This window comes from Neophocaena asiaeorientalis, unplaced genomic scaffold (genome assembly GCF_003031525.2).
Source record: "Neophocaena asiaeorientalis asiaeorientalis breed wild unplaced genomic scaffold, Neophocaena_asiaeorientalis_V1.1 scaffold177, whole genome shotgun sequence".
Taxonomy (NCBI): Eukaryota; Metazoa; Chordata; class Mammalia; order Artiodactyla; family Phocoenidae; genus Neophocaena; species Neophocaena asiaeorientalis.
In genome coordinates this window covers 19,355,716-19,381,844 of record NW_020172779.1, presented here as the reverse complement: position 1 = coordinate 19,381,844, position 26,129 = coordinate 19,355,716, and the positions used below count along the sequence as shown (strand labels likewise).

Sequence of the window (26,129 nt, the reverse complement as noted above, 5' to 3'; positions counted from 1 at the left end):
ACGGAGATTAGAGGCGTTAATGCCTGTAGAAAAGTAAGTCGTACCTGCGGTTAAATCCTATATAACCATAGAAATAATCATAGAAGACTGTGTAACTACATTTTATTATCATACTATTGTTACTAAGAGCAGCCTTTCCTCTCTCTAAGCCAACTTTATTCATTCATTTGTCCACTCATAACCATGAGTGGACCCAGGCCTGCAACAGGCCTGACCCTGGGCTGCTAGGAACACACCTGGGCCTCAACATCCATGTCCTGACACCATCGTGGCTCACAAGTGATGACGGGCTTTGGGGACCGCACCTCCTGGTGGAGTAGCCAGTGACCTCTTTTCCTCGGGGCAAATGGAGTAACAATTTTCTCCTCAGTGGGCCCTCGCTGACGCTCTCACTCAGCCCCCAGATGGTGCTGTGAGCTGGATGTACTATTGTCATTATTTTGCGCAGAGGAGGACGGGCTGACGGAAGTAGAATAACATATATAAAATGGTAGAGTTAGGTTTCAGGCTCAGGTGCTTCAACTCCCAAGCCTGTGCTGTTTACAGGAACGTAATAGCCACCCGTCAGGCCCCTGAGAAGAGCCTGTCCCCTTCGAAGAGGGTGGGGCAGGGCCCAGGGAGTTCCTAAGGGCGCTCAAGCCCTTGGGCACCAGTGCACAGCGTGGAGAGGTTTGCTGCACCACGTTATGGCTGCAGCAGGTGGGAAGTCACGTAAATGTCATCAACAGGGAGGTGGATCGTGTCCATTTTATTACCTTCGTTGGTTTATTAGTTCTGTCTCTCCTTTGTTTTATTTTAGTGATTGCTTTGAAGTTTCTAGTAGACGTCTTTAACTTACCACAACTAAATCTTTAAGTGCTAATATACCGCTTCGTGTATAAATGTACGAACCATATAACAGTATATCTTCGTTTCTCCCTTTTGGCTTTTGTGCCACCGTTGTCATACGTTTACTTCTACCTGTGTTCTAATACCTATAGTACATTGTTACTGTTTTTGCTTTAAACAATTGGTTATCTGTTAAAGGTGTAAATAAAAAAGAAGTATTTTATACTTAAAAAAAAAGTTGGATCATAGATCACTTTATTTCCATGTGCACCATGGAATAGTATTTAGTGATATGAACGATCTACACATACCAGCATAGATACTTCTCAAAATGAAGTTCTCATGTGTCTGAAGTATTTTATAATCTGGAATCTATCTATCTATCTCTCTATCTATCAGGTAGATGTGGGGTGGGTGATTCTGTTGTCTTGGGAAAGGTATCCCAGGACAGGCAGAGCTGGTAGAGGGTTAATGGTAATTTATCTTCCATTTCTTCATCTAGGGTGAAACGGGTCCAGCAGGCCCCCCGGGATTACCTGGAACTGTAAGTTAACTCTGCTTCTAACCCTTTCTCCTTCTGCACACATACCGCTTAGTTATAAATATCTTTTTAAGGGAGTTTGTCAGGTCCCGTAATCCAAAGATGCATAAGCTTCACTAGGAACCGCCTGTGCTTGTTGATTGATTTTCGTCAGCAAGCACAGTTACTGTTTATTAGAACACTGGCTAGACGCTGAGCGTACATACCCACCTCTTGCCTATGGGGAAACAGAGGTCCGGAGACAAGAAGCCGTTTGTCCAGGGTAAGACTATACAACACAGATATACAGCCACGACTTGTGCTTCTACCCTTCGCGTGTCTGAGGGTGGGCGTTGTGAGTTCGGGATGAGTAGTAACAGCGTGGGCTTTGGAGCCAGAATAAAAGTGGGTTTGAATCCTGGCTGTGCCATTCACCAGCACTGCGGTCTTAGACACGTTATTTGATGTCAAAAAGACTTGGTCTTCTCATCTGTTAAGAAAAAACGTTATACCTATAGCTATCTTGTGCGTTTGTAGTGAAAATTAACTGAAATAATACAAGCTACAGTGCACAGTTTCTGGTACATAATAAATATTAAATTAAAAAAAAAACGAAGGCTATATAAATATGCGATTATAGTTTGCATTTTTTTTTTTCATGTGAATGTTTCTTCCCAGCCTTGATATTCTGTGCTTTGATCGGATGATTTCGGGGGAGGTGAACGTGGCTGCAGATGCTGGCCATGGCGGGGCACGTAGGGATTGGTCATTTAGTAGCTACAACGGGGGACTGCCTCATGTGGAGGGCAGGAGATGAGAGAGCCTGAACGCCCAGAAATCCCATTCGCAGTGTGACTAAGATGGGCCCTCCGTGGTCTTCTCTGTGTTTCATCTTGATGCCACCACTGTTTGCTCCCCACACACAGGCCCCTCAAAATGAGACGCAGTAAGCATTTCAGAGTCAAATTTAGAGTCAGAGCTGACCTTGTAACATTGTCGTTTAAGACTGGTAATATTTAATGTAGGCAAGTTTGCAGGGAATGGACACCGCCTTTTGGTGGGAGGCATACTGGTAACACTTATTTGAGAGGTTACTTGGTATTAACATATCATAACGTGTCTGTCTAACCTTCAGATTAGAGATTCCATTCCTAGGCATCTAGCCTGAAGAATTATTTGCATTGTGTGTATTTAAAAAATCACGTACAAGGATTTACATTGTGGTGTTGCTTATAATGAAAAATCACAGGCAACCTACACGACCAGAAGCAAAGAATTAACTAAACCACGGAATATGTGTATCATGGAATCCTACTTCATAAAAATTAAACACACACACATGCACTACACATATGGCTTTAAATAGATGCCAACATTCAAGAAAAGTTAAGTAGAAAAACTAGTTTATGAATTACAGCGTGTGTGAAGGCTAACACGGACTCCGCAGCCCACCTACGTGACGTCCAGCATTCACTGGCTGTGTGAACTTCATTAAGAAGTTTCTTTCTCTGACCTTCAATCTTCTTACGTGTAAAAGCAGGGCAAAAACAGATAAAACTGCTTCTTTTACTGTGAGGAATATATGAGTTAACACATATCAACAACCATCAATAATGCTTGCTGTTCTTATTTGTATAACTCTCGTGCAAAGTTACGCATTCCTATACATTCATAATTGCAGTTGGAAATAGATACAAATGGGTCTAAAACATGCTAAACTGAAAAACAGTGTTTTCTTTTGGGGACGAGACTGGGGTTTGGAGAGATGGAGGGCACGGTGTAGGAAATCCCCTTTTTTTCCCTCCTTGTTGAATTCATTGCGTTTTTGGACTAGAATCCATGATGTCCTTTTATCCGCTCACTTATATTTGAGCACCTGCTGTGAGCCAGACGTTGGCAGAGTTTGGCCGCTGTGGAGCTTAAACAGCCTCGTCAGGGAGATAAACTCTAGTCACATGGCGGCCCAGACACACGGATCCTGCAAATCATAGTAAATGCTGTGAAGGCAAAGAGCAGGTGCATAGCAAGGGGGCCTCATTTATATTTGAGTGGTGCAGAGGGAGGGAGATCTTTGAAGACAGGACATTCAAACACGAGCTCTGAAGGGTGGGCTTGGTCAGTCAGGTAAAGGAGAAGGGAAGCGCGTTCCAGGCCAGGGGAGCGGCGGGTGCGGGAGCTTTGAGATGGGAGGAAGCAGGCCGCCTGGGAAGTATTCATGCAACGCAGAGGAACGGCCGTGCGGGGGCCAGTCCATGGGGTCCTCAGCTGCTGGGACAGAGAGTCTGCATCAGCAGGGCTCCCTGGGCCCAGAGCTGAGTCCCGCAGCCTGGTTTCCTTGTCACCTGTGTCATTGCCAGCAGCCGCTGGTGGTGGAGGGATCCAGCGGTCCAGGCACAGCTCTGATTACTCGCATGGATTCTTCCGTTTCGGCCCCGCCATACCCTGAGAGGAGAATGTGTCATCCCATTTCACCGATGAGAGCAGAGAAGCTGGCAGGTGTCCGAGGTCACACAGTTTAAGGTGGAGGTGACAGGCTTTGAGCTCAGGCTGCGGGACTCCAGCGTTCCCACAGCTAACCACTGTGCTTCCCGGACTTAATACCTGCTCGGGGACTTGAAAAGAGCACGGGATCCTAACTGTCAAAACCAGTCATCGTTAAAGGAGCCCTCGGGGCTGTATTCTTTTACTCCATAAATCTGTCAGAGGCGGTTGTTAACATCGATTCAAGTCCTTCTCATTTCTGGTTTCCTTTTCAGACGTCCCTGTTCACGCCGCACCCAGGGATGCCAGTAAGTAGCAGCGACTCCCCGGTGCTGCACGGTGTCCCCCAGCCTGGCTCGCGATGTCCCCGGGGGCTCTGGGAGCTGGGCCCGGGCTGTGTCCTAACTCTCAGCCCCTGCGTCCCAGTCGCTGCCAGGCATCTGGGCTTCCCGACCTTGTCCTGGCAGCCAGTGGGGACAGACCCTGCGAGGAACCAGCTCCAGGGTCGGACAGGAGGTTCCAGGGGCCTGGAGGCTGCCTGCCAGTAGCCAAGGGCGAAGGCCAGCCCTCTCTTTGGGTAACGTTACCTCCTCACTCCACAGAGAGTGGCTGGTGGTCCCGAGCAGGACAGAGTCACGTGGGCTGGCAGAGGACCAGAGGGCAGAGCAGGCAGTTCAGTGGGTGTCTGCAGTGAGGGGCGCCGGGCCTGGAGGGCCTCGAAGGGACAGGTTGAGAGGGGCAGTTCGGAGGCCGGAGGGGACCCAGCCTGAATGGAGTGTGGCTGGTGGAGGGACAGCTTGTGGCTTCTTGTGAAGATGAAGACGCTTGACCGAAAAGGATGCTCGCCATGGCCGCAGCCTCCAGGAACCTTTCCCTCCTCTCTCCACGAGCAGTCCCCGTGGAAATAAGCGTGTTCAGGGGCTCTGCCTGCCCTGAGGTCAGCAGACAGCCTCCTGTGGCTCCTTTGCTCTCAGGGACGTGGTTCTCCCGCTGTTAGGACTTGACCCGCCACACCGTGCGCGGCGGCGGAGGGGCTTGTGTGGAGGATCCACCTGTTTCCACGCTTAAGTAGCTGTGACTTAAGAAGTTCAAAAGGACCCTGTATCTGATGGAAAAGAACAGAGTAGAGAGAGAGAGAGGCTGAGTCGGTGCCAGAATCACTGCGGAGGGGGGAGGATGATTTTGAGCTGCTTCGGAGGAAGAAGCGAGGGCGGGAGGGCCGTCACGGGGCAGTGCGGCTGCAGAAGTGCTGGGAGATGCGGGGGGAGCAGGCTGGGCCTCCGGCTGGGTCCTCTCCTCTCTCAGAGGAAGGGCTCAAAGGGACAAGGCGGCAGAGCCTCGAACGCGGCAGATGCAGTGCAGGCATAGCTGTGACCGTCCCTGTGCCCAGGGATGGCCTGTGGCTCGGAGGAGTGAAGCTCCTCGCAAAGGACCTTCCTGGACTTAGCAATTGAGACTTGGTTGTCAGCCACGAGGCCCTGGCCGAGCCCCACCGTCTTCCTCGTCCAGGACCACACGCACCTACTCGATGCCTCTGGGTCTCCCTCCCTCACGCCCACCCTGAGTCCCCAGATCTTAAGGCAGACCTGCACATCCAGCCTCTGCTTAAAGGAATTGCTCCATAAAAGATGAGTTCCAAGGTGCTCCCATGGGAGGGGACTGAGAGAGAGCCAGAGGTCTGCCCAGCCTCCTTTCTGAATCGCAGTGGTGCCGCCTTCCTACAGGGTCGGAGCTGTGCAGAAACCAGGAAGTCACTTTAAAATGCAAAGCAAGGAACCTGTGTCCATGAAAAAAAAAAAAGATTCATTGTGGATTGTTGCATGAATCCCTCTGGGGCTGCCTCATTGCCATGGTAACCGTGTTGTATTGATGGTTTTGAAAGATGTTCTTCTGTTTGATTTCTCCTTGCTCTCAGCTGTGTGCCTCCCAGCCCCTGCACAGGGGGAGGGGCCACGAGATTTGGAGGGGGGGCAAAGTTTGCAGCATGATTAAGAAGGGGAATAAAAAGGGGGAGGAGGGCTGGAAGGAGAGCCCCTCTTCCTGCCGCTCCAGGATTGAGAAACCTTCTGGGGATGTCAGGGACCTCAGCTGGGGCGGCCTCGAGGTAGCAGGGTGATGGTAGTTTGTGGAGAGCAGAGCAGGGGCTGTTAGATGGTGAGCAGGTCTGGAGATGCCAGAGAGGAGAAGGGAACCCATTCCTTAGCTGGAGGAGGGAGGGCCAGGCAGCCTCAGGCTTGGAGACATTGCCGTGAAGAACTTACGTGAGGCTTTGTAACTGGTTTAGAAGCAGCCACCTCGGGAAGGCAGCCTGACTCCACCCCCTCAGCCTGCAAAGGATTCCCAGACGCCCAGCCAGTGCCCTGCGTCTGCTGAGCGCAGAGAGGGGATTTGGCTGGGCTGACATCACCAAGGAGGCATTTGGGGGAGAACGACGCTCCTGCATTCCGCATTCAGCAGCTACTGATGGGCACCTAGTGTGCACCCCTGCAGTGAAGACTCTGCCTCCTGGCTCTCAGGCCCTGGGTAGAAATGCCTTGAGCATCTTGCCTGTGAGCCCCCAGGGTCTCTCCTCTATCCTGGCCTGACCACTCCTGGTTCCTGAGCCCGCTTCCTGCCACCCACTGTTCCTTCCCCCAGCTGGCAGAAAGCATGTGCAGACTCCTTCCCTGTGCGTCACCCAAGTCCATCCCGCAAGCCCTTTCCTCTTTGCAGATTGTGTCTCCAGTGACTTGTGGACCAGACAAAAGAATTTTGCAAATCCCCCAGCCCCCCACGGGAACTTTTCTAGGAGGAAACCATGCTAGAAATAAGGGTATTGTTGTCTGGTGACTGGAGCCAGAGTGCGTTCTTCTGAGCTGGTGGGAAATGGAGATTCTAGAAGGAATGAGCTTGCCTCTGTTGAGAACCTCATTTAATCCAGGCTCTCCGAGGTGTACCGTGCAGATCCCACTCAACAGCTGATGCAGAGGGAGTGGCGCCCCCAGCCCAGGGCCGTGCAGACACTAACTCGGGGATCCGTGATGAGCTTGGGGGAGGGCAGGCAGGAGCCTCGGGGGCAAGGTCTCCAAAATCTGCCCATGCGTGAGTAGAAAGCGGCGTGGAACCTGCACAGGGCAGTCGCTGGCTGTGCTGGCTTCTCCTCCAGCGAAGGGGCGTGTGCAGGACAGGCAGGTCCGTGCGGCCTGACCTGAGGGTGGGCTGAGCACGTCTGCTGTACTCTGCTTCCCCACCGACAGGGAGAACAAGGGCCCAAAGGAGAGAAGGGCAATCCCGGCGCGCCTGGGGAAGCGGTGAGTGCCCCGGGCTCTGCGCCCCGTGCCCCTGCTGCTGCCTCTCGGCCCTCACTCTGGGCGGCTGGTTAGACGGGACGTCTGAGGGCTGAGCGGCTGCAGCTCTGAACTGTGCACAGGAGCCCGCCGAACTGAATGTGGCCCCGTCCTCCTCCCTTAGGGTCCAAGGACACCCCCTCCATGGATCTCAAATTATGCCCACTGCACGTGTCCATACCTCCCCCATCTGCCCGGAGCAGGGGTGTGACCTAGTCCATTGATAGGTTGTTTCATTTCAGGGATCACAGGGTCATCCTGGAGAACTGGGGCCTCGGGGACCCATTGGACCACCGGTAAGAAAACTCTCTGTCCACCTGTTGGCTCCTAGACCCGAAAGCCCCGCCAGCGCCTCCATCCCTCGCTGGCCCCTCTCACCTGGCATTCCTGGAGTGTCCACCAGGGGGCACTGCCACAGGCACTGCTGGGACTGTGAGTCCAGTGCCCTGGGGCAGAGAGGACCTCACAAAGCGCCCCAAAATGCAGCCCCCGGGGGCGGGCCCCGCCTCTGGGGCCCAGGATGTCGCTGCTCTGTCGCTGAGGTGTCGGTGTCGGTGAGCTGGGCTCCCGCCACGCGCTCCCTCCCCGACTCTGTGCAGCCGCAGCAGCCGTGCTGGGGACCAGGGTTCCCCGAGGCTTTTCAGCGGCGGGAGGTGCCCTCCTCCCTCCCAGCCCCGATTGGCAGCTCCAGTTTACATGACACCTAGTGTGTGTTAGCGTCTGGCTCGCATTTCCCTCAGTTTTGGCTTCGTAACTGGCTCTTTGTTGGGAGTTGCTGGTGTTCTCTGAGAGTTCCGTGGGAGCGGCCTGTCTGGGCTCAGACGCCACGGGCCGCCGGCTGGCTGTGTGTGCCCCGGGCCGGGCTGTCCCTCTGAATACGTCAAGATAAAGGGTGGGTGCTGCTGTCCCGGGGGTGGGGAAGACGGAGTACAATAGCGGAGGCCAGGAGCTGTGATCTCTGCACCTTTAGACGCGCTCCCTGTCCTTCAGTTCGGATCACCTAATTCTGATGACGAAGGTGCCCTGACGTCCCCGCGTGGGGCCGAGGACGGCGTTGCCTGTGGCTTCTCACCTCCCCTTTTTGTTTCACGTGCAGGGCGCCAAGGGACAGGAAGGCGCGCAGGGGCCACCCGGAGCAGCTGGGAACCCCGTGAGTCCTCCCGGGTCCCACAGGAGGGGGTCTGGGCCAAGCACCTCCCCCCGCCCGGGCTCCCAGCTCTGGGCAGAGTGTGGGGAGGGGGCCGGGAAAGCACCGTCCACGCTAGAGGGATGGCTGGGGCTGGAGCCTCCTGAGCAGCCAGGACCAGAGACGTGCCGGCCTCTGCCACGTTCCCAGCATCTCAGGGCTTCGTCCACATGCCAGCCCCGAAAGGAATCTCCTGCACACACATGGGTGGCGCACACACGGACACACGCAGACGAGTTTGTCCCTCTGAGAAGCACGCCCACGTGCACATCCACACGTTTGGAAACCGAGATGCACACGCACCGTGGTGCGCACACACATATGTACACCCGTATAAGGACATGCACACGTATAAACGCAGTTCCGGCAACTCCAGGAAGACGAGCACACGGGTACCCTCACGCGCTCGCTGCTCCTGGCCCGCCTCCCTCAGGCCCAGAATCTCCGTGGGTCGGCACTCGTGCCCCTGAGCTCTGACTAGCGTTGCGTCTACCGGAGCGGAGCCCCGAGCCCAGGCTTCTCCGGGGAGCTGACAGACTCCCGCGGGGACTCCCGGGAGGGGCGGTGGCATTAGAGCAGCAGCAGTGCCAGGCAGGCAGGACCGCAGGCCCCACGTACCCGGCTGCAGTCTGCTCGCACGGCCCAGCCCACCGTGCATGTGACTTAGTGGGAACGGGGTCAGCCCCGGGAGCTGGGCGGCGTGGACGTCGCAGAGAAGGGGCTCGCGGTCAGCTCCTCCGTGCTCCCGGAGAGAGACCCGCCCGAGCGCAGCCTGCGGGAGAGGGAAGCCGAGCGCAGGGGCGCGGGCGGCAGGAGAAGTGCAGGGAGGCCCCAGTACTGGGAGTCCCCTGCGTCCCCGACTCCCTGGTGGTCACCCATCTGGAGTGTCCTCATCCACCTCTCCCGTCATACACTCGTCCAGCCACCAGTGTTCAAATCCACCTCCTCCAGGAAACATGCCCTGATTCGCCAGTCAGATCCAACACAGGTACGCACGCACACGCACGCACACGCAAGCTTTCCCCCCTCAGTGCCGGAACAGCCCCGGCATCTTCAGAGGGAGCCAGGGCGAGAGCAGTGCTGCCGAGGCCCGCTCAGGCTTCTGCCACCATCCCCACCATGAACTCCCCCTCGGCCCTTCACCAGCGGTTGGTCACCAAGCCCAGGTCGTTCCTCCTGGCACCTTCTCCAGGGATGCCTCTTCCTGTCCAGCCCAGGGCTGCCTCTCGTGTCCTGTCTCGTGCCCTTACGGTCGACCTGCGTTATCCCGGAGCATGTTTCTCTGCAACGCAGGTCTGAAGGGTTTGTCCCATTTTTGGGGTTTCCTTTCCCCCAGGCTCTGAGGATAGAGGCCAAACCCCACCCGAGACACGTGCATGTTTGGACCCGGCCTTCCTTTCTGTCCGCCCCGCCCAGCACACACTCCACCTCTGCCGCCTGTATGCTGTGGTCTTAAGGAAGGTCCTAGGCTGCTTCTGTCCTCCTGTCTCCCACCTCTGTGCCGGAATCCCACTCATTTGAGGCTTGGCGAGTTGGGGTGCACCCGGACGGGAGGTTCATCTTATCTGTGGAGGGAGTTTCAGGTTAGAAACGTTTCCAGCAAATCAGGGAGAATTGAATAGAAGGCAGGTTTGGAGGGAAACTGGGGGAGCTGCTTATAATCAATACCTTGGGCCTTTCTAACCTTCTTTTGTCTCTTAATAGGGCGCTCCTGGACCTGTAGGTCCCCCTGGTTCCAGTGGCCCCCCAGGAAGTGTGGTGAGTAATCGGGGTAAGGGGAGAGGGCAGGGACACCAACACTGGTTGTGGCTCCACAGTGCCCATCTCCTGAGTTAACTCATTTATCCTCCACAAAACTCAGGGGTGTAGGCATCCTTACTCCCATTTCACAGATGGAAGAACTTGATGTCCTGACGAAGTCACCTAGAAAGTTACCAACCTGAGGTTCTCGGTAACTCGTGAGGTCTCTGGGTGGTAAATGAAGCTATGGTAACTGCAGAAAACTGTGAACGTCACTGATGTTGGAATCAGCATCAGAGTTTGCCTTGGAAGAAACAAAATGAACCTACAGAAGGGGAAGAGGCCCTGACTTTTGGGCTGCCCAGGTTCTGGCCACAGCTCTGCCACTAACCGGCTGTCAGGCCTCCGTGAGGGGCTCCTGGAGGCCTCCGCTTTTTCATCTTCAGGATGGAGAGCGCGGGCTGTGCAGGTTCACCCTTAACCTCCTGCTGCACTTGACTTATGGAGGCAGCTTCCCCCATGGGGGCCCCAGGGGTCTGCTTTAAGGACCCCAGCTTTAAGGTCCACCTGAACATTGATTTCAGCTGTAACGTGTGCGATGAAACACCCAATGGCATCTAGTCAAGGGTAGCAGAGAGCTGTGCTCCTGAAATAGATTGAGACCAGTCCCGTTCAGAGGACAAATGTGGGCATATACGTGTGCCGGGCACTGTTGTAAGGGCTTTACACGAGTTCGTTCGTTGACTCCTCGGGACCCTGGGAGGTGGATATTAGTATTGCCCCCATTTTATGCAGCAGGAGACTGAGGCATGTGGTTAGTGGTCGCCGTGGATACTGCTGGACCCTTGCCTGTACCATGTCACCCTCCCCACTGCAGTGCCAGCCACAGACTTCCAGGAGCCAACCTTGCATTCCTCTGTCTGAGGGTTTCCTGTGGCTTTTAGAGACCTCACTGTGCAGCCACATGACATGTGGCCAGGAACACCACCCACCAGCAGAGGCATCCCTGGCTGATGGGTGTATAAACGGCCCGGCTTCTCCACTCCTGGTGGAGCCACTCTGAGTGTGTGTCCTGCGTTGGCCCCCAGAGCCCCCAGCAGGACCGAGCTCCAGTTACACGAACGTGTCGCTCCCTGCCTGTCCTCCTTTCTCATGTCCCTGCTGGTGCTTCCATGGAACACCTGCACCTGAGCCTTGTCTCAAAAACTCAACCTCTGGGGGACTCTGAAGACACAGGTGGAGCAGGTCAATGGTGCCAAGGCCATGTTCTTAGGTCACCCTTCTCCTCCCCGAGGTCCCCTCTGAGAGCTGCAGCCCAGGGCGGGCAGGGCACCGGGAAACACATGTCTGCGTGGTTAGAGGTCTCGTGTTCAAGGTTGAGTGACAGACCAGGGGAGGAGCAGCTGAGGCAGGCTGGGGGAGGTGGCGGCGAGGAATTTAAGCCGGGGTGGGGGGGGACGAGTGGGGACAGAGCTGTAATCATTAACTGAAAGGGGCTGATCGCCCTTCTCTGGGGGCGGCAGCACTCCTGAACTTCACCCTGTCAATAACCCCTCTTTCTTCAGGGCCCCCCGGGCACCAGAGGCCCCCCTGGGAAAGATGGGGAGCGCGGCGAGAAGGTAAGGTGCAGTGTGATCTCTCTGCACAGCAGCTGTTCTCAGCTTCTCAAGAAGCAGGGAAGGAGGAGCCAGCCTGCCCAGACCTGGTTTAGCACCCAGGGTCCGAAGGGCTTCTGAACAGAAGGGTAGGAGGGGCCCTGCAGTCCTCTTGTTTAACCCTCACAGCGGACCCGTAGGGTAGGTGGATCCCCATTTGACAGAGGTGGGGACCGAGGCTCTGAGAGATTAATTCAGCTCTCCTACGCCCTGTAGCTAGTGAACCACAGAGCTGGTCGGTCTGACTCTAAGTCCATTTTCTCTCAGTTCAGCGCACCAGCTTCGCCCTCCCACACCTTTGTGTGCACAGTTAAACCTTCCTGAGTTATGAGAAAGAGCTTTGTTTATTAGGAGGAAGAGAGACACCGTGTCCCCCCAAAACGCCAACACCCCGGGGGCAGAGAGGGAGGTCCCATGGACTTCCGCGATCCCACGCCACGTTTCCCGAGCTCACGTTTTAGGAAGCGTCTCCGAGGGGTACTCCTGACTTCTCCTGGCATCTAGTGGGTGGAGACCAGGGATTCTTCTAAACTGTCACAGGACGGCACCCCCGTCTCAACACAGAGCGCCCGTCCTGAATGTCAGCAGCGCCGGAGCTGAGAAGCCCGGACTGCAGGCACCCTCTGACACCTGCATGTTCTCGTGTGTAAAATGGAGACACTGACCACAGGTGGCAAGGAGGAACTGAAGCACTGATGTGTCAGAGGGCGCGGCAGAGGGCCGGTGATGGGGGCTGACGGCGGTTCGCTGTCTCGAGCCACCACGTGAGGCTTCGCCCCCAGGAACAGGTGTCTCGGCGTCTCCACGGCGCCCGATGCCTCCTCCGCAGAGGGCCCCTCCCGGCACTGCAGTGTCTGAACTTGATGCAAATCCCTTCACGTCCACCTCGCCTGAGACCTTTGAAAGGAGTGATCATTTTACCTTTCCTATTTTGGCAAAATGCAACAAGGATAAATAACAAAATTTTACACTCTGGTGGGAAGGCTCAGTTTTAAAACACGTACTTCAGAGAAGAAAATGATTCACTGCAGAGAAAAATGATCCACCAACCTGTGGAAAATATCCTTAAGCGAGGGAAAACAACCTGGCCCATCGGGCTTTCCTTGATTACACCACGTCTGAAGGATTAGGCTCTATTCGGGGACGTAAGTGGGGCACTAACCCCTTAGGAGGAGCTTAGAAGGGGGTTAGAAGAGGTTTTTGAGGACCCGTTGAGCAAAGATGAGAAAAGCTGTGAGCCGTTGGCTCATTCAGCCTCAAGGGGGAGCCCAGCACTTCTGCTTGTCTGAGCAGAAGGCTGGGCTGAGGTCCAAGACCCAGGGCTGCATTTGGAAGGGCACTTCCCTCCGGTGCTCTGCAAAGTGGTGAAAATCCCGGACAGCAGGATGTGTCCAGTGGCTGGCCCGAGGCTTGCAGAAGCTGACCCCGCCCCGGGCCTGCAGGCAGGTCCTCTCCATCCCTTGCTTTGCCTCTCCTTGGGACATCGTACCTTACCTCACCTCTGCATCAAATGTCAGAGGCGGTCAGACGGCAGCCTAGGCCCGAGAGAGCCCTGCCCTGGGAAAGGGAGCTCCTGCCGCTCATGTGGTTACCCCGCAGCGTTCCACAGCCAGGGCTGCTTCGGGGCTCCTGGCTTTGTGGTCAGAAAGGGTGAGCAAACTCCAAGCCCAGCTCCCTCATTAGATCCTGTCTGTCTGTCTCTCCCCACTTTGGAGCCCCGGGCTGTGTTCACATCGCTGAAAGTCTGTCATGTGAAAAGGGATTGGATTTCATCTGTAGAGCTCCAAGGTTGAATGCCAAACATCTGGAAGATTTCAGAGAGGGTTGGCTGAAAATAAAGGCACACTATGTAATGGAACTGCCCAATAAAGGGATGAACAGCCTGAGAAGGTGGTGAGCTCCCTGCTCTCATAGGAGTCCAAACAGAAATGGGAGGACTGCCTGGAAGAGGCACACATGATGGTTTCCTGCAGTGGGAGGAAAGTTGGACTAGAAGACGACTAGCATCCTTCCTATTCCCATGTTCCACGTTGTATAGTTTGCAAAGGCCGCTGGAACAGCGTATCACAAACTGGGTGCCTTAAACAACAGAAACTTACCGTCTCACCATTCTCACTGTGTCAGGAAGTCCTAAATCAAGGTGTCAGCAGGGTTGGCTCCTCCTGGGGGCTGTGAGGGAAGGATCTCTTCCAGGCCCCTCTCCTTGGATTACTGATGGCTCTCTTCTCCCCGTATCTTCACGTTGACTTCCCTCTCCACATGTCTGTGTCCAAATGTCCCCTTCTCGTGAGGACACCAGTTCATACTGGATTAGGGTCCGTGCTACCCTAGTATGACTGCATCTTAACTAGTTACATCTGTGAAGACTCTGTTTCTAAATTGAGGTACTGGGGTTAGGGCTTCAGCATATGAATTTTGGGGGACACATTATACAACCCATCTTTCTATGCCCTCAGAAGGGGTGGGCTTTCTGAAGCAGGACATCACCAGGAAGCCCACCAACCCCCTTCAGGTTGGCTCACCACTGAAAAGCTTACTCTCTGCATGTCACTGATCCTGGACGCTGTCCGCTTTTCCTTCCAGGGAGCAATGGGAGAAGAAGGAAGCCCAGGGCCAGGTGGCCCCAGGGGCGATCCTGGTGCCCCTGGGCTCCCAGGGCCACCCGGAAGAGGGAAAGATGGAGAACCGGTAAGTGTCGGGTCCAGGGTTTCTGTGCCCATGACGACCAGGCTGGAATTAGAAGAGAAAAAAAGAAAAGGCTCACTGGTCAACCTTTGCAGAAGCGGAGTCATAGCCAGTGAAAGCAGGTGGGCTGGGAAAGGGGTCTTGGGTGGGGGAAGCGTCTTCTCCTGTCCCCTTTAGGCCAGCGCAGCAAAGTCCCCCGCGGACTGCTGGCCGCGTGCCAGGCTCCAGGCCGGACGCTGGGGACACGGAGATGGGTGAGCGCCTGTGCTGTTGAGATGCTCATGAGACAGCCAGGCAAACAGATAACCATAGCTCAGGCAGTCCTGGAGTGCACATCCTGGAGAAGGGCTTCCTGGTCTGTGTAAGTCTGGGGAAACCTTGCACAGGAAGTGGCATCTGTGCGAAATGTGAAAGTTGGAAGAAATTACTTTTTAGGCAGAACAGCACAGAGAGGGTGGTCCAGACAGGTAAACCGTATGTGGAAACGCATGAGAGCGTTGTGTGCATGGGGACTTACAAACGTGTTAGAGTGTCACGGACACGAAGTGAGATGTATTAGTAAATTTTGCTGCAGTAATGAAGAACCCCGAAATCTCAGTGGCTTTCAGCCCTTAGCACTACATGAGGACACAGGGACCTTTCCTCTGTACAAGACAGGTCACGATGAGAGTCCCGTCCACCTGTGGCCCCCCACGGCACAGGGTAGATGGGTAAATGCTCACTCATGGTCCCATGGTTATCTTTGTGCCATTCATTTTCCCAGGGACTTCGTGGACCACCTGGATCACCTGGACCTCTAGGAACTAAGGTAGGTTTATCTAGCGAGCCGTGGATGCCATGGGTTGCACTTAGGGGCCAAACAAAATTTGATCGTCAGCATCTCTGGTCACCTCAGTTTACTTGCATGCTCGTCACCTTCCGCTTAACTAAAGGCTCTGTGACTCTGAACTGTGACATTAAAGTAGTTGCCACATAACTGTTGCTTAATAAATGCTTGCAGTGCAATCAAGTTGCAAAAGATGCTTTCAACCAGCAAAGCAACAGGTCTGTCTTGTATTATTAGTTTAATTGGGGACACAAACGATCCCCAAATTTCAGATGATTAGCACGGGAAGAGTCTATTCCTCATTCACAGCGTGACGGGAGCTGTGGTGGGTGAGGAGTCCTTGTCTACCTGTCCGTCCAGAGCCCCGTGTTCCTCCAGTCCAGTGCCACCCCTTCCCCTGGGACTTCAGTGTCTCCCAGAGCCTCCGTATGCGGTGGCAAATGAGGGAAGAGACGGTAGAGGATCTTGGGGAAGGATTTTGTGGGCCAGGCCTGGAGGTGATCGCTCATTTCCACCAGACTCCTGACGCTACGGGGGAGGGGCGGTTGTCCTCTAGCTGGGCCCTGGGAGGGAAGGCAGACGCTTTGGCAAACGGCAGGCGTCTCTTGTTCAGTACACTTGCAGCCACAGCTCAGAAGACATGACTTCACCCATCAGGGAGTGTTCTTAAGAGAACTTTCCTGAGTGACTAGGGAAGTTTTCCTGGAGTTATTTTCACAGCGAAGCAGTCGTTCATTGAGTCAAATGCATCAATTAACAATACACTTTTTATCTCATCCATTGCATGTCCACTGAGCCTCTGCCGCGTGTCAGACCTGTAGGTGGGCTGTGGGGTGACAGGGATGGGTGTCACGTGTTCCCAGCCCTCTAACAGCTCAGGAGCCGGGGGAAAAGCAGACTCACAAGTGCTGAGATAGAGGGAGGCTGAGGCACAAGTGAGCTCAGAGGAGCCTCCCGACCCAGCCTCGTTTGACCGTGGAAGGCTTCTTGGAGGAGGTGATGTTTCTCCTGATTTTGAAGTGCATGTAGCCACTGGAAGGGGAAGATGAGGAAGGAGTTCTCTGCAGGGTACTAACGTGGGAGAAGGCCGTGGGAGCGTGAAATAGAATGTGTTCAGAGTAGAGCGTGTGCTTTAAATGCACCCGCAGCCAATGAACCATCACTTGACCAGCTCAAAGGCATAAACTTAAGAATGCGTGTGACAGGGCTCGCTTCGGCAGCACATATACTAAAACTGGGACGATACAGAGAAGATTAGCATGGCCCCTGCGCAAGGATGACACACAAATTCGTGAAGCGTTCCATGTTTTTTGGCTGAGTGATTCTGTAAATAGTTAAATAAAATTTAATAAGTAAAAAATTAAATAAAATGCAGTAAAGTTTAGAATTTATGTACAAAAGGAATGTGTGTGACATAGTCAGCGATAGACATTAGAGGGTTTATTTTTTGCTTTAGTTTAACGTATATTCAAAATCACATAAATTAAAGAATTACTGTATAATTATGATATTTTTATCCACTTACATATATTTATGAAAACAGTTTTAAAAATTCTTTTTATGTGCCTTTGGTGTCATGGCCCGTCATCCCTAGACCCACTTTCTGAGTCAACTAGCACTTTCCCAGATCAGGTCACCATCCATCCCAGTCAAGTTATTGAAGATATAACACATTGGGAGCCCATACGTGCTGCTCTTACTGGACGTTTTATCTCAAGGCCCAGATACCCATTGTTTTTTTTTTTTATTCCTTTTATTCTACAGTTGTGTCTTTGGGATCTGAGGAACGTAACCGCAGAGCATGTTGTATTTATTATATGTAAAAGGCTTGTTTACAGTAATAACCAGGACATGGAATTTGAGGCCTCAGGAATAACTGCAGTGTCTGTGTTCAACTTTCTTGCTTCCTGACTTTTTCTGCTATTTGGGCAGGTGACCTCTGTAACTGTACCAAATTTGCACTGATTGAGGTCATAGGAGGCTGACGTGCATCCCCCTGATAGCGACTTTGTAGTTCATGATCAAAGGGGGAAAAACGAGAGAGTTCTCTGAGCAAATATTTGGCAACTCCCCAGTTTCTGAAGAAAAAAAAAATTGGGAACAACTTTGCCTGAATTTGAGGGCGTGTAAGATAGTTCCCTGTACCTGGAACAGTGGGAGTGTATGGAAAGGAGCAGGAAGCAGGACCAGATTCTGGAGGCCCTGTGAATTAACAGCCAACTGAAGGCGTGTCTCCGAGGTTCCGCTGTGATGCTGTGAGCCCAGAGTCTGACTGGCAGCGCTCCTGTGCTCTCAATTTCCCCCCCTAGAGGAGGACCTTCAGGACCTGGAAGGAAGGCAAGGGCACTGGAAAGGGCACCAGAAATGGGAGATGGGGAAGATGGCTTAAAAGGTCCTTTTCTCTGTGATATTTCTGAGGTTGATGAAATCTTTCTCCCAGGCAGTTTGGGCAAAAATGATATAATGCAAATAAAAATAGTTGTCTACCTCTGCTTGTCACAGGTACATGCTCTGTAGATGTTAGTGACTCTTACCATTAGATCGCCCCGTGGAGTCCGCTTCACGGTTGCAGCATGAAGGTGGGGAACCTGTAGGCAAGTTGCTGGAGAGAGAGCCCAAGTGGAAGTGGGAGAGGCAGCAGTGAGGAGTAGAGAGGAAGGCTGAGACCCCGGGGTGTGAGGAGTGCAGGGGGCCTTGCCCTGGGGTCCAGTTGACCAGCCAGTTTCAACTCCATGGGACCCACGGTAAGTCGTGCTGTCCCTTTGGCCAAACACATCTTCCTGTTTCAAATGTGAGATGTGTAAACAGATGACCCTTTCAGTGTTAATATTGTATAATATATATTTGTAAGTTAGAATGTAGTTTAGAATGAAGGTTTCCCTAGTCAGCTGGGAAGGTAAATTGGAATTCAGGTCTTTAGTTGTAGAATGGGGGGCCCATGGGAGGGACCAGGAGGGAGGAAGGGGACACAGAGAGAGAGAGAGAGAGAAAGGTAGCAGGGAGCGTTCAGCAGTGTGCCTTGCCCAGGCACTGTCCGTGGTTCCTGGTGCTGACTGAAAACCCCTGGGGATTTCAGGGTGGGTGCTACAGTGTATAAGGGTTTTCCTGGGCACCTCCTCAGCCCTTCCTAATTGCTTACAACTGCAGGAAGACTCTTAAAGATGCCTTTCCTTCTCTTGGGTGGACTTACTTCTAGCAAAATGAACAGACTTTGCCTTCATACAGAACTGGGTTAGGATCCCAGCTTAGCTACTTGCAAGATAGATGACTTAAGGGCAAGTGGCTTATTCTTTCAGACTCTCTTCCTTTTCTGCATAAAGGAGTAAAGCATAGTTAACCCCCAAAGGGCTCCTGTGGATAAGTGATCTCACAGCACATAAATGTTCAGTAAATGTCATTCTCCTTCCATGACTTCACACCTCTCTTCCCTGAACAGTGTTGAACTGGCCCAGAACGTTTTGCAGCCAAAACAGATACTCCAGTCGGTATTACGGATTACAGCTCACGCGCCCCTTTTTCCCCAATCAGGCGCCTTCTTGCTTTTGCTGACCAGGCTTTAAGGTCTTTTGCCCTTTTCTTGAAAACACTTTCTCAAAGTTTCAGTCCATTAAGCTGTGATGTGTAGTTGCTTGGGGTAAATGTTAGCATCACAAAGGGGCATAAACATACCAGGGCCAGGCCTGGCGACCCTGCAGCAGCGATCAATCAGTGTGACTCAGATCCTGGGCTGGGCTGGGAGAGGTCTTTCATCATGTTCCCTCCTGGGAAAAAAAAAGTTGATTTTGGTCAAAAGCAAAATTTAGTACCTGACAAAATGTGAGTGATGAGAGGTTCATTCATTCGGGCGTTCAGGAATTGGCTATTAAAGGGCTATTCCAGGCCCTACACTGGGCATTGTGGATGCGAAAGCGTGTAGAGATTGTACCCAACATAGGGTCTGACTCATTTTTGGTACTTTACAAATATTTGTTGGATTAATGGTTAAAGGAGTGAATGGATAGTTTTCTTCTTCTTTTAAGACACACAGAAGTCAGAGGGTCAGACAGACAAAATGGGAGGGCAGTGTGTTAAGATTAATGAGGATATATTCGAATACCTTCCGGAAGGCAGAGAGGAGGGCAGGCGGAGGTGGGTTTATGGAGATGGAGTGATTGGGCTGAGTCTTAATTGGTGGGGAAGTGTTTGGAAGCTTAGAACCTGGATCAGACAACATCCCCACGAGGGGAACAGCTGGTGCAAGAAGCAGGGGTGTGAACAGACCGCATGGAAAAATTCAGATTCCACCGTTGGTGTGATTTAGCCTTCAGTGGTTAGGGTTTTGTGCTGCGTATGAAATAGAGCCTTGGGAAGAAGGGGGAAGTCACGATAAGACAGAAAGTATAGGAAGAAGTTTACATTAACCACTGTGAAGAGGAACGGGTGCAAAACAACATGGATATTTCTGACATTTTTGTGTGCTTAGTTTATTTTCTGTCTTCTGATGCGGCTGATAAAATATAATTATAAAATACTTCATGTTATATGGTTTCTTACCTTGTAAATGAGTCTACGGAAGATACATGGGAATTTGGTAGAATGTTCTTTTTTTCCCTAATTGATGAGGATCTTAAGGTGCCAGAGAGGTTATGGCATTTCTGCAAAGTCACAGGACCAGATTGACATTGTTCTGTTAGGAACGGAGCTTGGGTGCACTTGCCTGATTCGCGGCAAAGCCTCTCTACAGACACCGGGTTGTGGTGAAGGAAAGTAGTGTTTGTTGCCGGGCCAAGCAAAGAGGATGGGCGGCTAGTGAGACTTGAACCCCTGATGGCTTTCAGACAAGGGTTTAAAAGCAACGGGAAGGTGAGGGTCGTAGGGTGTGTGATCAGCTCGCGGACATTTCTCTCATTGACTGGTGGTGAGGTGGCAGGGTGATGTTTGGGGATCTCAGTCATCAGCCTTCTGGTTCCAGCCAGTCTGGGGTCTACATGCTTGTGGTCAGCATCCTCTAGTGGGTGGGCGTCTTTATTTCTGCAGAACAGCTCGAAGGTGCGTGTCAGATGGTTACGTATATCCCTTGAGGAGGAACTAGGAGTCCTGAGGCTGTTTCATTGCTCAGCTGTTGTACGGGTTACCATAACTTTTCTCGCTTAACCGCTGTTCCTTTGTGTCTGCTTCCCCTCTCTTCCCTAATCGGTAACTGCTTGAGTCTGCTCTTTGGAACTCGGTGAAGGCCAAAGAAGTGAGGACACGACCTGGAGGGGGTTGTACCGGGGAAGGTACAGGGTCCTGTTCAGTTTCAGGCCCGCCTTTTCTTTGATACTCTTCATTCCTGAGAGAAACAGGGGCAGGGCAAGAACGGGAATAAAGTTTGGGTTGGAGAGAGGTTAGCCATCAACTCACGGGGGAACTGGATTTTAGGGGAGCTCGGTTTCAGTCCTAAGACTGGACTTGTCATCACCTGACGGCCAGTTTGACGTCTTCTGCCTCATCCTCTCGCTCTTACAATGTGCTGGTGAGGGACGCGGCACTGATCGTGTTCATTCTTAGTTCATTACCCTTTTCCCACATTTGCCTTATTTCTTGACTTCCTACCTTCCCCAGGCACACAAATCAGATCTCCTGGCAGTCCCAGGCACCTTGTACTTCCCAGAATCAGCCATATCATATTATTCTAAAGAAACAGAAGGCACCATCTGGGGCTCTGAAGAGGATTTCTTGGGGACTGTTTACAGAAGCGAGGGCGGGACAGAGGGATGCCGCAGCTCTCAGGACACGTCGCCACCGTCCAGGACACGTCGCCACCGTCCACCTGGAGGGAGGAGGGAGAGAGACAGTGTTACCAGAGTTTAGTGAGAGGTTTGGATTGTGGTTCATCTCTTTTGTGAGAACTTCACAAGCCCTGTTTCGATTTCTCTTCTGAATTTAACATGGAGTATTGAAAATGGGCTCATGGTCGAGTCATCTTTGGTCTTGGAGTCTGGACTGCGGTTTGCAATGAATAAACAACCAACATTCGTTGAACGAGTATATAACTTATATACTCATCCAAGGAACAGTCATACTGCAAGAAAAACAAATCATCTTGAAGCGTGACTTTTCTTAAAGGTCCAAAATGTAAAGTTTTCAAATTGAGATGGTGGTTACAGGATAAGCTGACGATTAATAGGGTTTTCCCTTAATGCTTAAACACATAAACCTTAATAAAGCAGTGTTGCCTAGCAACGCCAGGTTCTACCTGAAATAAATGTGCTGCACACTATCTCATCGGCTCTTCATAATGACCTCCTAAGGCTGTTTCCATCTGTCATACGAGTTAACTCATCCTGGAGATGTTAAGTGCTTTCACCGGGGTCACCCCCCATTTCAGTATCAGGCTTGGCTGCCGTCTGCTGACCTAACAGAGGTGCACAGTTTCTTACACAAAATCCTGGGGGCCCCGGGTGCTTCGGATTGAATTTATTTTGGAATTTAGAAAGGTAATAATTTGCAAGCAACATACATTGCATTTACCGTGGTGTGGGGGGCAGCTTTCCTCATCAGACTCGTTAATATTGATGTAACAGAAACGTGTAAGTATCCACGCAAAACGAGATGTGTAAAGACTGTGAATAGCCTGTGTCAGTGCAAGTCGGCTTTGGCTGCCATCTCAGTTAGCATAAGCTCTTGTTCTCAGAGGGGGAGGATTTTGAAATTGTGCAGAAGAAGGCATGACTGTCTCAGCATCCTTCTACAGCAAGTGGCAAAGCAGAACTTCTTCCCTCTTCTTCTTTCCTTCCCCTCTACTCTTCCGATCATCGTCCAGAATGACAGGCGCCTGAGAACAGCCGCAGCCCCGACGGCCTACGTGCACTGGCTGCTGTGCCAGGTGCCCTGTAGGCACGATCCCCTAACAGGCACGGCGTCTGCGGGCCTGGCAGCTCCTGCTACTACCTGCCCTTCGTAAATGAAGGACTAGAGCTCAGGAAACGTGTCGCTCTCTTAAGCCAGCAGTGACTGAGTGCTGAAGGCAGAACTTAAACGTGCGCTGTATTAACCGCCATGCACGAGGCAAAGGTTACATCTCAGTCGTTCTCCCCGCTCCCACCCCCTGGAAAAGTGACCCACAAAATGTAGGTACTTGGCAAATTATTGGTGAAATGATGGATTAATGTATTGGTGATGTGGGCATTAAGCTGAAATGTGGGTACATGGTCATGGGTCCAGGATGGGGGCAAGGTGAAGCCTGGAGAAAGCACCGTAACACTTGGAATTGTGGTCACGTTGGGGGGGGGTGTCACATTGTTACAATCACATCTGGAGCCATGGTCAGGGTTGGGGCATGGTCAGCCCTGAAAGGTGCATGGTCGCGGTCAGTGGCTGTGGTCCACGGGTGTTGGACTGGGTGGGATGATGGCAGCTTGGATGAACTTCAGGGGGCACTCGGAATCCGGGTTGGGGCAGAAGTGCTGGCTGGAGAGTGTGATCGGACAGTGGGAGGGGCATAATTCCCCTGCACCCTGGCTCTCTCTTGCCCAGAGCTGACCTCTTCACCTTGTGTTTTCTCTTTGCAGGGGGACCGTGGTGCACCTGGGATCCCCGGCTCTCCTGGCAACCACGGAGACCCGGGCATTGGGGTCACTGGCCCTCCTGTGAGTCCTTACCCACCCCGCACACCCTTTCTCCCTGGCACACAGTCAGCCCCTGCTGGCTCCCAGGGGACCTGCTGCTCAGGCCCTGCAGCAGGGACACGCCTTTCCCGGCTAATCTGGTAGTGGGTCGTTGATGCCTGGGCCGGCCAGGCTGTAGGTCTGTCCACCGTGACTGACACTGTTTCTAAAACTTGGTGTATTTCTTATAGGAATAAGGCTTTTCTGGGGAGACCAAGACTTGTCTCATTCAAAGAGGAGTGAGAGAACAAAACTCACTAAAAAATAAAAAGGAAAAAACAGTGCTCACTGGCCAGACTTTGCAAAAACTGAGGTATAGCCAGTGAACGTGAATTGGTCGGGAAAGGGGTGTGATGTGGAAGAAACAGCACGCTTTCATGTATTTCAGGCAAAAATGAGTTCATTACCCCTCTTCCTCCAATTAACGTACAGGTGAGAACGTAAGTGGAATCAAGGAGGTTTTTATCTCCAAAATAAAATCTAGGAAGTGGTCTTTGGATTGGTGGTTTTGATGAATAATTCACATCAGTCTCCTGGGGGTGAGCTGGCAGGCTCCCTGGAGGTGGTAACTTTAAGAACCGGAAAACCTTTGAGCTGTGAGAGGTCATGGGCATCCATGACCCCCAGGCCCCATCCAAGCTGAGGATTGCTGTGAGCGTCTTCAGTCAGCATACCCCGAAGACCTCCAGGAATAGGAGACACTTCTTTCAAAGCTAGTACATCTGGGTTTGATATTTGGACAGTTATTTCCGTAGAGAATAGACGTTTTTTAGGAATTTCTTTCCAGAGAATGTAGGATTATGCTTGTCTGTATCTTCTACCGCTGCTTCTAATTCTTCCCTTTGTACCACAAAGAGCCCACCTCCCCCCCTCCATCCCCACCCCTTTTACTGAATGATGACTTTCAGAACTTAAGACCAGTTTTCAATCCTGGGGTTTTATCCTCTGTTTAGTCCCTTCTTTGCTAAGGACACAGTACCTTATTCATGCGCCTTAAACTTGCATTTTCTGGTTTTTTGGCAGCCACGTTGTCTTAGTCTGTTTGGGCTGCTGTAACAAAAATTCCTTAGACTGGGTGGCTTAAACACAACAGAAATTTACTTTCCACAGTACTAGAGGCTAAGAAGTCCGAGATCAAGGTGCTGGCGGATCCAGTGTCTGGTGAGGGCCCGCTTTCTGGTTCATAGATGGCTGTTTTTTGTATGTCCTCATGTGGTGGGTGGAAAGCGTCAGGGGGTTTTCTGAAGTTTCTTTAGAAAGACTAATTCCATTCATAAGGGCTTCACCCTCGTGACCTAGTCACCCCAAACCCCTATTTCCGAATACCATCGCACTGGGGGTTAAGGTTTCTATGTATGAATTTTGGGGAGACGCGAGCATTCAGTCTGTGGCACTTGTCTTACTGTTATTTAAAGGAAGCTCCAATGCCCAGTGGTCTACAGATACTGTGGCTAAGCCTCTTAATATCCAAACTGCGCATGTATCAGTGTTGATACTGTTGGGATCATTATTATCTTAACCCAGAAGCACGGTCTAACTTCACCCCCGTTCGATGTAATCTGAATATAAACTGGAGCAGTACATGACCCGGTCTCTGCTTGGTTTTGCATTCAAGAAATAAAGTGATCCCATTCATTCCTCATCTGTCTCTCAAAGAATTTGAGAGGAAATCCAGTGTATCACCCACAGTGCCACTTGTTAAATTAAAACCCCCTTTTCTCCCCCTGGTGGTGCTCTTACACCCCAGGGCTGGTCTTGGGCCTCTCACTTTGTCCCTGAAATTCCCCGGGGCACTCTCTTCTCTGACCAGCCCCCTACCAAGTGCGCCTCGTACCAGAAATGACCACGTCACTTCCACTCCAGCCCCCAGCAACGGGGTGACCTTCAAGGTGGTAGACACAAGACCAGTGGCCTTGTGTCTTCCTAAAGGTCCCCGGAAACCAGGGAGAAGGCAGGTGGTATCCTCTTGGAAATGTCCAGTTTTAGTCTGTTTTTCTTAGAAGAGATTCTCCGCTAAAATTTCTGATGAACAAAACCCTCTATTACATCCGTTTTATCTTTTGTCTTTGGCTGTTTTTCTTCATCTGCTGGTAGCCAGGAGGAACAACGTGGCAGAGGGTGTACTGAAGAGACAGCGCTCAGGCTTCCTTCCTTCTGAAATCCCGCTTTTCACGGGGCCTGCTCTGTTGGAATTAGGATTCTGAATCATGCAGGAATTAGCCCCTTAGGAGAGAAACGGACTGAAAGAGGAACCGCAGGGCTGTAAGCTGGGTGGTCCCTCTGTCATTTCACGGGTCTTTCCATGCCCCGTCCGCTCCCCAGGATCCATCATATCAAGCCCTTAATCAGAAAGCCAGACAGCAGAGGCGGGCACTCCTCGCCCCACCTCCCGCTTCAGAGCCATGAAATCGCCCGGGAAATACGTTACTACCCCAGTGATTCCACCTGAAAAGTAATTGGCTGCTTCCAGCCAAGAGGCCGAAAATCAGCTATTCAGTGTCCTCCCTCCACTTCGACTTATTAAAAGCCTCCGTGGTGGGGGCAGCGTTACTGAATTTTCATGAATTCTGTCTCTGGCTGACGCTCCTTTCTAATGGCCTGGCTGTCGGTAATGAGGGCTCAGGGGTGTGTTGAGAGCGGGTGTGCGGAGAAGGTGGAGAAGGGGTGCCGACAGGCTGTGAGTTCGTCCCTCACACGCCTGTGCTTTACAGGAGCCCTGACCCTGGCTGAGTGGTCCATATGTGGTCCTGTGCTGAGTCCAGAAGCGTCCACATCCTCAGCCCTTCAGTCCCCTGAAAGTTGGTTTATCCCTTGGTGAAGGCTGGGCTTCTGCAGAAGCATCTCCTGAGAACAGGATTCAAGGGCAAGGAGTTTATTTGGGAAGTTGTCTCAGAAATCACCCCTTAGGGAGTGGCAGCCTCCACTGACAAGCCCTTGGAGACTGGGGTACAGCTGCAGAGCTGTTCTTCGAAAAGGGCGGCAGAGCCGGGGTGTTTGCATACCGACTCCCGTTGGGCATTGGTGGAAGGCTGCTCCCGGGGAGCTGCCCTGCACTCGGGGTGAGCATGCCCTTACGGCTACAGACGCCCCCGGGGCAGGCACCTTCAGGGAGGAGCTGCCGGGTGGGTGCGTGCCCAGGGGATTTGGAGAGAGGTCCTGAAGGTGCCTGCTTCGTCAGTGTTTTCCAGGTAAACAGTCTGAGGCTCAGAAGGTGAGGTGACTTGGCCAGTGTCACGCAGCTGGGCCAGGGCCAG

At 52.3% G+C, this 26,129-nt stretch overlaps 1 protein-coding gene and 1 non-coding gene across 2 annotated transcripts in view; both read left to right on the top strand.

The window, feature by feature from the left end:
- COL22A1 (collagen type XXII alpha 1 chain) overlaps positions 1-26,129 on the top strand; it is a 233,250-nt gene that overhangs the window by 142,480 nt on the left and 64,641 nt on the right. The window contains exons 30-39 of the mRNA XM_024741290.1: positions 1,331-1,372; positions 4,105-4,137; positions 7,066-7,119; positions 7,398-7,451; positions 8,252-8,305; positions 10,046-10,099; positions 11,647-11,700; positions 14,320-14,424; positions 15,185-15,229; positions 22,780-22,857. Coding sequence (XP_024597058.1) covers positions 1,331-1,372; positions 4,105-4,137; positions 7,066-7,119; positions 7,398-7,451; positions 8,252-8,305; positions 10,046-10,099; positions 11,647-11,700; positions 14,320-14,424; positions 15,185-15,229; positions 22,780-22,857 — 573 coding nt within the window. The remainder of the gene's footprint in view (positions 1-1,330; positions 1,373-4,104; positions 4,138-7,065; positions 7,120-7,397; positions 7,452-8,251; positions 8,306-10,045; positions 10,100-11,646; positions 11,701-14,319; positions 14,425-15,184; positions 15,230-22,779; positions 22,858-26,129) is intronic.
- On the top strand, positions 16,452-16,558 carry LOC112397219 (U6 spliceosomal RNA). Its single transcript, XR_003002764.1, has one exon. It is a non-coding gene; the product is annotated as a U6 spliceosomal RNA (small nuclear RNA).